Raw genomic sequence first — 12,952 nt, forward strand, 5'->3', positions numbered from 1 at the left:
AACTTCGACCTTTTTTGTTTTACGTAGGAGAAAAATAATTGAAGTCTGAATGAGCCCAAACTTAAAGCTCATGGATCCCAATGCAAAATCTACATCAGACTCCCAACTATCATGGGTCGTTAACAGTATTAGTCTTCTCATATTGGTCATGCACAGGATGTCAGGATCCCGGCGTGGTGACATCATCGCGCTGCTCCAGGACCGTGACGACCTGTGCGTACGCTGGCACCATGACATCAATGCTTTGGTCCAAATGGAGCAATCGTTGGGATCATGGATTAGGTGAGTATATGATTTTTTTTTATTATACTTAAAACTTTTCGTGTGATTGTGGGGCATCATACACTGTAGGAGCTACTGTAGGGGCCATTATACAGCACGGTAGGTAATGTGGGGGTCAACCATATGGTGTGGAGACTATTTTGGGGGCCCTCATACAGTATGGGAGCTAATGTGGGGACCCTTAAAATATGGGAACTACTACAATGTGGGAGCTAATGTGAGGGCCATTATACAGTGTTATAAGGAGTTGTTGGCCTGTCATACTGTGTATAGGGGAGCTTTGGGCCCATCATACTGTGTATAAGGGAGCTTTGGGGACATCATACTGTGTATAAGGAAGAGAGGGGGCCAATCATACTCTGTATAAGTGAGTTGTTGGCCCATCATACTGTGTATAGTGGAGCTGTGGGCCCATCATACTGTGTATAGGGGAGCTTTGGGCCCATCATACTGTGTATAAGGGAGCTGTGGAGCGATTATACTGTGTATAGGGGAGCTGTGGGCTTATCATACTGTGTATAAGGAAGAGAGGGGGACAATCATACTGTGTATAAGGGAGTTGTGGGCCCATCATACTGTGTATAGGGGAGCTGTGGGCCCATCATACTGTGTATAGGGGAGCTTTGGGCCCATCATACTGTGTATAGGGGAGCTTTGGGCCAATCATACTGTGTATAAGAGCGCTTTGGGTACATCATACTGTGTATAAGGAAGAGAGAGGGCCAATCATACTGTGTATAAGGGAGTTGTTGGCCCATCATACTGTGTATAGTGGAGCTGTGGGCCCATCATACTGTGTATAGGGAAGCTTGGGGCCCATCATACTGTGTATAAGGGAGCTGTGGAGGGATTATACTGTGTATAGGGGAGCTGTGGGCCCATCATACTGTGTATAGGGAGCTGTACATTGGGAGACTCGGGACATTATTAAATATTAAGTGGGGTCTTAAGCATTATTCTTGTAGTGGCACTCAGAGTATTGTGATAGTCATAAGTTGCACAGGGGCATTATTACTTTCTAGAGGAAAAATGTGGACACTTTTCTAGGGCACTTGCACAGGGCATTAATATTTTCTAGGAGGCAATTTTCCTATCTAGAGGGCAAAAAGGAGGCATTTTACTATGTAAGGGGCACAGTGTTGGCCTTTGTATAGAGATTATTCTCAGTAACAGCGCGGTCATCTGTTGAGGTTCACCTATAACCACTATTAGGTTCCACCACCATAGTTGTAATCAGGTTACCTGGTTAGGGGCCCACTCAGATGTTTCACCCCCCCCCCCCCCCCCCCCGAGCTGAACCCCTAGTTACACCTCTGGGTCACATGTGATCACTTCAGTAAATTTAGTTTTGGACAACCCCCTTAATACCAACGAGCCAAAATAATGTAATAATTATATGATAATTGCTGAAGAAATTAATATTTATTAGTCACAAATCATCATTTTCATTAATATATTCATTATTATGAAGTCATTAAATTCACAATTTATACATTCACCCAAAACCAAGCAAAATTATTTTTTGGTGGTGTCCATTTTTTTTTTTCAAAAACACAAAAACTGAATCCACCTCTATTTTGGTTGTCACTTTTCTGGTAGATTCTCGGCAACTGATGACAAACCAATATACGGTGGATCCTGCGGCAGCCGCAATGACTGTCCCAATATCTCTAAGTATCAGAATCTGAATTTACAATCTTGTGTATGGATTTATCATCTGATCAGTAATATATGACCATTGTTACATACTGGGTATAAATAATTATCAGTAAAATGAGCAGAAAGGAAAATCAGGTGTAAATACATTTCCTATTTATTATTGTTAGTTATAGGCTGTGTTCACGTGAGGGTTATGCTGTTTTCTATTGTAAAGGTGACATATTTTCTTGTCAATTTTAAGCTGGTAAAAAGGACACGTGATCATTGCCATAATGTAAGCTGTAAATGACAATATTACAAAGATCTAAATGTGTTTTATAGTTACCCAATAACGTTTTCTACATTATAATAACTAAAAATAATAATAACTAAAAATTGGCAACAACAAAATGAAAATTATATGTTTGTAACAATTGCTGAATTTGCTTGCAGTAAAATACCTTGCTTAAATTTAAGGGAATTTGTCTCTGTTTTTTTTTTTGCCTAATCTCATAGTAGCACAATGTAGGGGCAGAGACCCTGATTCCAGTGAAGTGTCACTTACTTGGCTGCTTAATGCAGTTTTAATAAAATCAGGAGATTATCAATAGAGGAGAACTTGGCCTGCTGCCAGGTAGCCCAACCACGCCCCACCACTAATTGGCAACTTTCTGCCTGTCATAAAAGTCGTATCAAACTCACCGGTCGCCGTCCTTTCCCAGCGTCTGATCAATTTCTGCATCATGTGAATGCAGTGCCACTAACACCGGCAGAAAACGGCAATCGTTGAGTATGTTACTGCCTTCATGACACTTACATAGGACATGATACCTAACAAAGGGGCAAATAAAATAAAATCACATTTTTGTCCTTTAATTTACTGAGTCCCTTCTGTCATGGCTGATCCCATTAGTCCGAGATCCTTCCGGTTTATAAAATGCTGTGTGATGACATGCGGTCAATAATGTGATACCACAAGAACCCTGGCCATTAGAGCGTAAGATGCCACAATTTCTATCAACAGATTGTAATGAGAAAGGTCGGGGATCAGCAATGAATGGCGCAAAATAAATATTTAATTATTTTACATTTTAAGAATATTGTCCATAATTAGAAAATCAAGGCTGCTTTTTTTTTCTTTTAATAGAAACAGCACCACACCTGACCACAGGTTGTATGTGGTATTGCAACTCAGATTTATTCTTTTTAATGGAGCCAGCCTGTAATATTCGGCATAACCCATGGGCAGGTTTGTTTTTTACATAGAAAGCAGACATGTTTGAACCTATTATGTATGCCTTATTTATACAGTCCAGGAAAAGACCCTTTAATAACCTTCTCCGGGTTCTGTAGGTTCCATTCTATTTAATGACGTTAGAAAGAAAATTTTCATTATTTAACCTGATCCAATAGAAGAGATAAATGTGATTTTAAGAAAACTCCTATAAAACCTGCTGCCTCCAACAGGCCACGTTCTCCATCAATCAGATTCTTTCAGTTTTCCCACCTGCTGCTCCCCCTGATATCTTTATAGAACCATTAATTACATGTAATACAGCATGAAGGGGCTCGGTGAAGGCGGCAGTGAAGGTGTGTAAGTGTCTGATGGGGTCACACAGATCATAAAAGGACAACTGTCCGGCCTCATAATCCAGATATATCCTGACTCCATCACTGGAGATCTGGTCACGTAATCGGATCTCTTTACTGTCATGTATCACTGAACACTGATTATTATACACCCGCTCTTTATATAAACCCCAGGACTTGTTATTATATCCTATGTATGACTGATCCCCCCTCCTGTCTATACTGGGATAACACATCCCCACTCGCCACACCCATGACCCCCTGATCTCCACATCCCAGTAATGTCGTCCTGAGGTAAATCCCCTCCTGCTCATCACCTGATTATTCTGGAATCTCTCTGCTGTTTCTGGACGATTCTCTGTTATTTCTGTCCTGGTCGCAGTTTTCAGGTCGTCGGATATAAGGAGATTATTACCAGCCGTGTTTAGATCCAGTAATATGTCTGTAGGATCCTGCACATAGAAGATCACATTTATATCTATCATAGCAGATAATGTGTGTGATATGTGTGAGATCAGCTCCGCACACCGATAACCTCTACCATGTCCCCCTGTGTCCTCATCACCTTCCTCCTCCTCAGGATCACACAAGTCACCGGTGTCTGGTTCCTGTAAGACAGTCAGTGGATCCATCATGTTACACAGCTCCTCAATGTGTCTCATCTTCCTGGACAGCTCGTCCTTCTTTATCTCCAGCTGATGGATCAGAGCAGACAGTGACAGGGACTCTTCCTTTTCCTGCCTGGAGATCTCACTCAGGACCTTCTTCTCCAGGTCGTCCACCCGTCTCCTGATGTCTGTACACAGGGCAGTGAGTCTCTTGGCTTCTCCAGATGCTTTTTCTTGAGCTTTTCTCCTGCGTTTCTCCAGACTCCGGACTCTTTCCTTAGTCTTCTTTCTCTTTTTTATCAGTTTCTGGAGAACATTTCTCAGTTTCTCCTTCTTTTTCTCAGACGCCTCATTCAGCAGCTCCACTCGGTGTCCCCGATGTTCTCCGGCCAAACTGCAGGACACACAGATACAAGCAGCGTCCTCAGTGCAGTAATATTCCAGGATCTTCTTATGGACAGAACATTTCCAGGTCTCCAGTGAATTGCTGGGCTCGGTTAGGACGTGTTCTGGTGATTTGCTGTGAGACCTCAGGTGTTTATCACACAGAGAAGCCTCACACAGTAGACAAGATTTAACAGCAGGTACCGGTGGGTGAATACAGTAAGTACAGAAGATCCCGATTCTCTCCTCCTGATGTGATTGAGTAGACAGGAAATGTTCTGCTACATTATGTAGAGTTGTATTCCTCTGTAATGGAGGCCATTTCCGAAATGTTGCTCTACATTCAGGACAGGCATAAAGTCCATCCCCATCCTGTGTATCCAGCACTCCATCAATACAGACCCGGCAGAAGTTGTGTCCACATCTCAGGGTTACAGGATCTCTATAAATATTCATACAGATGGAGCAGTTCAGTTCCAGTCTCAGATCAGAAGACGCCATGACTTCCAGATTTGTAAGAAAAGGAACCGAAAGTATATGTCATAAGGCGTGTTCCGGCACACGTGACATTGCACAACCCCGAACTGAGAGCTTCTAGTAGAGCTGAGCATATTTTTTGAAATTCAAATTTCTTAACTTCATCAATTTTTGACAGGAAACTAGTTTTAAAGCTGCTTTATCTTCTGATAAGGAGCCATAGTTCATATTTAATTTGTACCAGGAAGTTCACAGCCTATTTTCCTCCTGCAGATCCTACACTCTGCAAAAGATTTGTTGGCTGGCAACGTATTCCTACACCCGAGAAAACCACATATAAGATTTATCATCGCCACATTTATCTACTGAATTTTTTTATTGAAGTTTTTATAATACAATACACAACAATACAAAGCAATATCATTAATACTACTAGAAAGGAGGGAGGAAAGTGGTGTGAGGAAGGAGGAAAGGATTATGAAGGGAAAGAACTGGGAACTACAAGGCAATTGAGGAAACTAACTACTAATGTGGCACCCTGCTATTACAGGTATCACAGGACCCAAAAGGGTGCATGGACGGACTTCTCCACAGGAGGCCCTCATTACATAACAGACACCTCCACCCTTCCACCTCATACCACCAGAGGGAGCCCTGTTAGGGATATATATATACTGGAGGGTGGAGTTAGGTAGGCAGAGTGTGCTGACACTTTAGATCAGTGAAGGAGCAGCACGTCTGCTGCTGAGCTGAGGGCCCCGAGTGTGGCCGGAGGCAAGGAGAGGAGAGAGGAGTTAAGGGGTCAGAGGAGCATCTTAGGCTCACCCCAGGATACAAGCCGGACACCGGGTCCGCGCCTACAGGGTCCTCTACACCCAGTAGGGACAACCGGCATACCAGGAGGCTTCCAGACCCCTGGTCAACCTGAAGCTACCATCATTTACAGAACTAGGAACCACGAAGGCCCCAGCGTCCAGGGATAGTGGTATCCAGAGAAAAGTTCTACTACCAAGCAGGCAGGTGAGAGAGTGAAACAGTACAGAAGCTAGGCCTAGTTCCAGGTTCCAGGCTGGCCAGAAGCTTTAGGGAGAGGAAGAAACGGACCAGGAGTCCTATTACCCGCTCACTGGGGAGAGTCCAGAAGTGCACCCTTTCTACTGAGTACCCTGGACCATACCTGCCGTTACACCAGTAAAGGTACTGAAGCGAACCCCCTGTGTGCGTGTCTGTTATTCTCCCCTGACCCGACCTGGCCATCTCTCACCTGCATTCCTACCATCAACCCTGCCCCGGGGGGCCCGCTCCATCACCCCCGGAGGTCTGCAGCAGCGCTGGTACCGATTACCAGAAACCACAGGCGGCGTCACGAGACAAAACTGTTAACAATTCCCCTTTTAAAGAGTGACCCCAGGGTACGGGCCCTGGAGCCGACTGCCGTGACATCCCACAGAAGGTCAAGGCCCGGGTACCGAGAGTCCCCCATATCCCCCTGGGCGAGTCACTAAGATCTTACCGGTAAATTTGCACTCTATAACCGATCTAATTTTAAACAGAAAATCAAGTACTGCATGCATTGTTAGGGACAGGGGCGGGCTGGGGGGCAGAGGGGCAAATGCCCCCCAGGCTGGTCCTACTACAGCTGTTCAGGGCCAGCCGCTGCATTGCACTGTATCTTTTTAAATTCAGCAGCCCGATATTACAGCAGAGAGAAGACGGAGCAGGCAGCGCGCTCTGCACGATCAGGCCTCCTTTACTCGGATCACAGGCCCTGGGATTCCCGGCTGTCTACTCCTGCCGCTCAGGACCTGTGTGGTGCTCAGTGCTGGCTCCATCTCCCTGTGCTGCTTTTCAGGGCTTCCCTCCTGCTGGCAGTTCCTGGCCAGAGAATTGATGATAAATGGAATTTGGTGGGTATGTTACCCTGGGGGCTGCAGGTTGCAATGGGCTGCTAGCTATTTTACCCTGGGGGCTGCAGGCTATTATACCCTGGGGGCTGCAGGTTGCTATGGGCTGCAGGTTATTTTACCCTGGGGGCTGCAGGCTATTTTACCCTGGCCCTGGGGGGCTGCAGGCTGCTATGGGCTGCAGTATATGTTACCCTTGGGGCTGCACAGTTTACTATTATGGGAGCTACAGATTAATGTTACCCTCTGACGCTGGGGGCTCCAGGCTATTTTACCTTGGGGGCTGCAGGCTATTTTACCCTGGGGGCTGCAGGCTAATTTACCCTGGGGGCTGCAGGCTATTTTACACTGGGGGCTGCAGGCTATTTTACCCTGGGGGCTGCAGGCTAATTTACCCTGGGGGCTGCAGGCTATTTTACACTGGGGGCTGCAGGCTATTTTACCCTGGGGGCTACAGGCTGCTATGGGCTGCAGGATATGATACCCTCGGGGCTGCACAGTTTACTATTATGGGGGCTACAGATTTATGTTACCCTGTGACACTGGAGGCTGCAGGGTGGGCTACCCTTTATGCCCTGTGTGAGGGGTGTTACACTGTGTTCTGTTAGGGTCTAAGGTAATATTATACTGCACTGTGTCTTGCACTTTATACATTGAAGAGCATGGGAATCAATTCAACGCTGTGCACTTGGAGCGGCGGTGAACTTTTGATGGAATGGGTGTATTACCCTGTATACTGTGTACCATGTATACTGTGTGAGAGGCATTTGGAAGATCGTCTCATAGTGACGGACAGCTTTGTGGATCTGGATGACAACATGCAGAGGTTAATCTGAAAGAGCGCCAGTCTCCTCCGATAAAGCCGTGGCCATGTCTATTAACCCCTTATCAACTCTGACAGCGGCATTAACACGCGCTGGCATGGTACCACATCATTCTTTGTGCTCATGACGTGATCGAGGGTCACCGACAGTTTGCTATGGCAGGCGGGGGTCTGTTAAAGACCTCCATACTTGTCATTCCGGAGCTCCCTTGAAACCTTCCCTGCGGCCCGGCTTCAAAAGAGACTGTGATTCCTGATATATGCAGCAATATTGTGGCGTTGTTGTATATAGCACAAGCGATCCGACGATTGCAGGTTCAAGTCCCCAAAGGAGACTAATAAGAGCAATGAAAAGTAGCAAAAAAAAGTTTTAAAAAATAAAAAAGAACGAAAGTTCAAATCACCCCCATCTCCCCCTATTAAACAGAAAGATAATAAGAATAAATATTTGGTATCGCTGCGTTCAGAAAAGTCCAATCAAAATCTAAAAATAATTAACCTGATCGGTAAACTCCGTAAATGGAATAAATTCAAGATCGCCAAAATGACACTTGTTTGGTAGCTATAATAACACAAAAAATGCTGTAACAAGCGACCAAAAAGTCACATCTATCCCAAAATGGTATCAATAAAAATGTTGTCTCACTCCGCAAAAAGTAAGCCATCACGCAGCTCCATAGGCCAAAAAATAAAAATGTTACAGGTCTCAGAAAACAGCAACCCAACCCAAAACATTTTTTTCTTCAAAATTCAGATTTTTTTTCCACCACTAAGATAATAAAAATACCGGACATGTTTGGCATCGCCGTAATTGTACTGATGCGGAGAATCAGATTGCATGGTCATTTTTACCACACAATATACACAATAAAATCAATTCCCAAAAAACAATGTCAGAATTGCATTTTTTTTTTTTACAATTTCACTTCACTTGCCATTTTTTTCCTGTTTTCCAGCATACTATGTGGTAAAATAAATGATGCTATTCAAAAGTAAAATTTGTCCTACAAAAAAACAAGCGCTCATACGGCCATGTGGACAGAAAAATAAAAAAGTTATGGCTCTGGTAAGAAAGGGAGGAAAAAAACAAAACTCAAAAACGGAAATTTGCCTCTTTGTGAAGCCCAAACCATGGCTGGCGGCGGCGCTGGGCTAGTCCCGTCTCTCCCTGTCGTCTCCAGCCAGATCTTCTAACTATATTAACAGGAAAAGTATATCTAGCTGCAATCGTGCAGCCAGGATCGGGTTCATGTCGCCTGCAGTTTGGGAAGCATGAATCAGCTCATAGGTTCCCTTTAAAGCTGTTGTGCCACAGAGTAGGGGATAATTTCCAGATGGGACCCCCAGAGATCCCAAGAATCACTCAGAGGTTGAGCATGTGCTCCGTTCATTCTCAATGGGAGCGCCAGAGACAGAAAAGCTCTTTATCTAATTAATCTATTTTTTTTTGCTTGAAGTTATCTGTTTCTGGGTAAATGACCAAGTAAAACAATATTTACTGTATATATAATGTGTCTTTGTGCGTTTTAAGGTGTCATTCAGACGTCCGTGTAGCATGTTCTGTGTTTTTCACAGATATAAAAGTACCCATTATAGTTTATGGGGCAGCTTACATGTCCATGTTTGTTCATGAACCTTGTGTCCATGCAAAACTCACAGTAACGTGTGTGTTTTTTTCTTTTTCTTGTCCAGAATTAAAAGTGGTAATACAAGTCTATGGGTCTGTGAAAGTAGTGGGTTGTCCACTACTCGGATAACCCCTTCTAAATTACGTTTTCCGCCAGTAAAACAATAACACCTGTACTCACCTCCTGTGCCGGTGCCGTTGCTTCAGCTGCTCTCCCTTCCTCCGGATGTCTAGATTTGTCCTAAGAAGGGGAAAGGAAAGCCAGCGCTGATTGTCTGCAGTGATTGCGTGACATAATAATGTGACACGATCACCGGGAGAGCCAGTGCTGACATCGCAGGAATGGTGCCAGCACCGGAGGGGAGTAGGTGTTATTATTTTACTGGGGAGAAGCATAGGTATTCAGAAGAGGTTGTCTGAGTTGTGGACAGTGCCCTTAATATTGAATGGATAGGAGAAGAGTTGTAATTTATTTATTTATCCATCTGTGAAAAACATTTGACTAGCCCAGGGGATGGGGATAACTCTGTACCCGGGCCTTTGCCTGGACTTAGGGATGTCGCGGTGGTCGGCTCCCGGGCCTGTACCCTGGGGTCACTCTTTAAAAAGGGGATAATAGGTTTCTTAGTTTTATAAAAGTTTGTGACGCCACCTGTGGCTTCTGGTGAGAATCACCAGCGCTGCGCAGTCCACTGAGGCCGATGGTAAGGCAGCTGGATGGTATAGCTCCCCACAGGTGGAGCTGGGCCTCAGGGCAGCGTATGGAAAGGGCGATGCAGGACAGGTGAGACCCAGCCGGGTCAGAGCTAGAACAGGGACGGACACGATAGTCACTTCAGTACCTTTTACTGGTGGAAATTCAGGCACATCCCGGAGCACTGTAGGGTGAAGGGTGCATATCAGGATCCTCCCCAATGAGCGGGTGTAGGGCCTCCTGTTTCTTGCCTCTGCGTAGCAAGTTTCTGACCTGCCTGGAGCTAGGCCTAACTTTATCTCTGTCCTGCGCTGGCTGACTTTGTGGTAGGGCCTTTTCTTGGAATACACGCTCCTCAGCTTGCGGGGCCTATGTGTCTCCCGGCTCTGTTACGTATCAGCACTTTAGCGATCCTGGGACTTGTAGTTCTCCAGGGATTCCGGTTATGCCTTACTGGGTCATAGAGATCCCGGTAAGCTTCGGACCCGGTGTCCGGTAACTGATTCGGGGTGAGCTAGTTAAGCGCCTCTGCCCCCTATGTACTAACTCTCCACTCGCCTTTGGCCTACTCGGGCCCTCACTAGGCTATACACACTAACGGCAGCTTGCCGCGCTTCACCGATCTTATGGCGCCAGCACACCTAAAGCTCCCTATTCTGAGCTACAACTGAGTCTTGGTCTGAATAAGCTCCACTGCAGGCTAGCAATTGCAGGAGCTGGAGCAGGCTCTGTCCTCTGAGGTACCTCTTCTCAGACTGTACTGGACTCAACTGCTAAACCAGACTAAACTGCCTGGCTCCACCTTCCCTATTTATCTCCCTAACGGGCTCCCTCTGCCGGTCTGAGGTGGAAGGTGGAGATATGTGAATGTTTATGGGGGCCTCTTGTGGAGGAATCCATCAATGCACACTTCTAGGATCTGTGATACCAAGCGCAGCTGGACATCACACATTGATGGTAAAAATGGAAAAGATACAAATGTTTGGCCCCGATAAAAAAGCCCTATACTCACCTGCCGTGCCGGCTCCATTCCAGCGGTGTCAGCATTCGCAGTCCCGGGGATCTGGTGCGGTGGAATGACACATGTGTCCGGCGCCTGGTAGAGAATAACGATTTAGTTTTTTTATTCTTTTACATTTCAAGATTGTCAATGATTAGTAAATATGTATGTTTTCTATTAGAAAAAACACCACGCTTGTCCATAGGTGGTAGGTGGTATTGCAAGTCAAATTGGGTTGCCTGTAATATCCAACACAACCCATGGAGGAGTGTGGTTTTGAGTAGATCAAGCCAACATGTTTTTTTCTAATTTTGGACAACACCTTTGAACATATTATACCTTATTTATACAGACCAGGAAAATACCCTTTAATGAGATCTCTCCCAAGGTTCTGTAGGTTTCATGGCATTATACTGCATATTAACCTACTTTCAAAAAACCTATTATTTACCACACTCAATAGACATGACATATGCAGACTTGGTTGGAAAAATTTATGGCCACAGCCTTTATTAAAAATTCTTATACTTAAAAAACCATAACTTTAATAAAACTCTTATAACACCGCAGCTTAGCCATAAGCTCAAGCCCGTTTACCTTACCAACCTGGTGTCCATTCAGTCTCCTGAACGACTAACCCCAAACGGCCATCGTGACTAAATACATAAAAGGTTAAACAGGTCTTTGAGTAAATTCATGCCACTAATTGGTGGGTTTTCATTTAGACACGTAGATTTGGAAGGAGGTTTGCCAGGCCTTTTTCAGGTTGATTGTGTTCACCTATCTGATGTAGGTCTTGACATATTCAACCTCAATTTACAAGCAATGGTTGAGTTGGCCCTTGGTGGGGCGGGGCCATGCATGTCTATTTTGTAGAAAGAATTTACATGCCTCAAGGCTGTCTTGATGTCGTATACAGGTGTAAAGTGACTCTATGTCAGCCGTAGCTGATATCATGTCACTATCCAAGACCATCCCATCGATGCAAGCCAGGACGTCCGTCGTGTCTCGTGCAAAGGAGGGCAAAGTTTAGACCCCTCCCAACTAAAAACAATACCCCACTACTATAGGAAAGTTCATAATTGTAACCCTAAATGTTTCATGGTGCATGGCATTGAACATATACAATGTGGCATTAGGGGGGAGCAATATAAAACGCCTTCTAGCACAAAAGGAATGCCGCTGGATAACACTTTTGAGAACTATGGTGCCGCAGGGCCTAAATGAAACATTGGGCTTTGCTTCATATTTGTGACCATTGTGTGTCTCTTCCTTCTCTTTTTTGCAGCCACGGATTTCTTAATCTATTTATCTTGTGTTGTTTTTATCTGGTTTTATTAATGGTTATTGTGTAGCACCCTGGGGATTCGGCTGCTGCAGGGGTATTGCACCTCAACCCAGAGGTGTGATATTCCACTCCCGGGTAAGGATGGAGTGTGGACCTGAGCTCGGTAGGCTGCATGCACTACACACATCCCATTTTCGAGGGGCAGGCCGACGGTACTCCCACTTAGAAATGTGCAGGTACGACCGAGTCTGTCCTTGGCTGGAGTGGGAGGGGGGTGGAACATCCCAAGTAGTGTAGGGGCAGATAGGGGGAGCAGCCTGGGTAAAGTTAGGAGCTCATTGGGTGCTGGTCACCTGAGCTCACACATAGAGGGAGTATATAAGGTGGGCACCATCAAAGATCAGGGTCAGTCTGTCAGAGTCAGTAAGAAGCAGAGGTCCAGATGAGCCTGCAGAGAGAGAGTGGAGCAGAGAAGGAAAGACCCAGAGAGGGAAAAAGAAAGGACTCTGAGAACCCAAATTCAATCCCCGGGTGAAGAGTCGGCAATAGGGTACCGGATCCCAAACTGGTGGGGGCAAAAGCACACCCTAGCCAGAGACCGGAGGCCGTGGGCAGCGTCTGCCACGGCCACCCACCA

The 12,952-nt window shown here is 45.4% G+C and overlaps 1 protein-coding gene across 1 annotated transcript; it reads right to left on the minus strand.

The window, feature by feature from the left end:
- Positions 1 to 1,690: 1,690 nt before the first annotated feature.
- Positions 1,691 to 5,059, minus strand: LOC141164654 (E3 ubiquitin-protein ligase TRIM39-like). Its single transcript, XM_073650136.1, has one exon. It carries the CDS (start codon positions 5,001 to 5,003, stop codon positions 3,405 to 3,407), a length of 1,599 nt encoding a protein of 532 aa, XP_073506237.1. The 5' UTR covers positions 5,004 to 5,059; the 3' UTR covers positions 1,691 to 3,404.
- Positions 5,060 to 12,952: the final 7,893 nt, after the last annotated feature.

The sequence above is a fragment of the Phyllobates terribilis genome, unplaced genomic scaffold (genome assembly GCF_046119375.1).
Source record: "Phyllobates terribilis strain yellow unplaced genomic scaffold, ASM4611937v1 Scaffold_10__3_contigs__length_209671492, whole genome shotgun sequence".
Classification (NCBI taxonomy): domain Eukaryota; kingdom Metazoa; phylum Chordata; class Amphibia; order Anura; family Dendrobatidae; genus Phyllobates; species Phyllobates terribilis.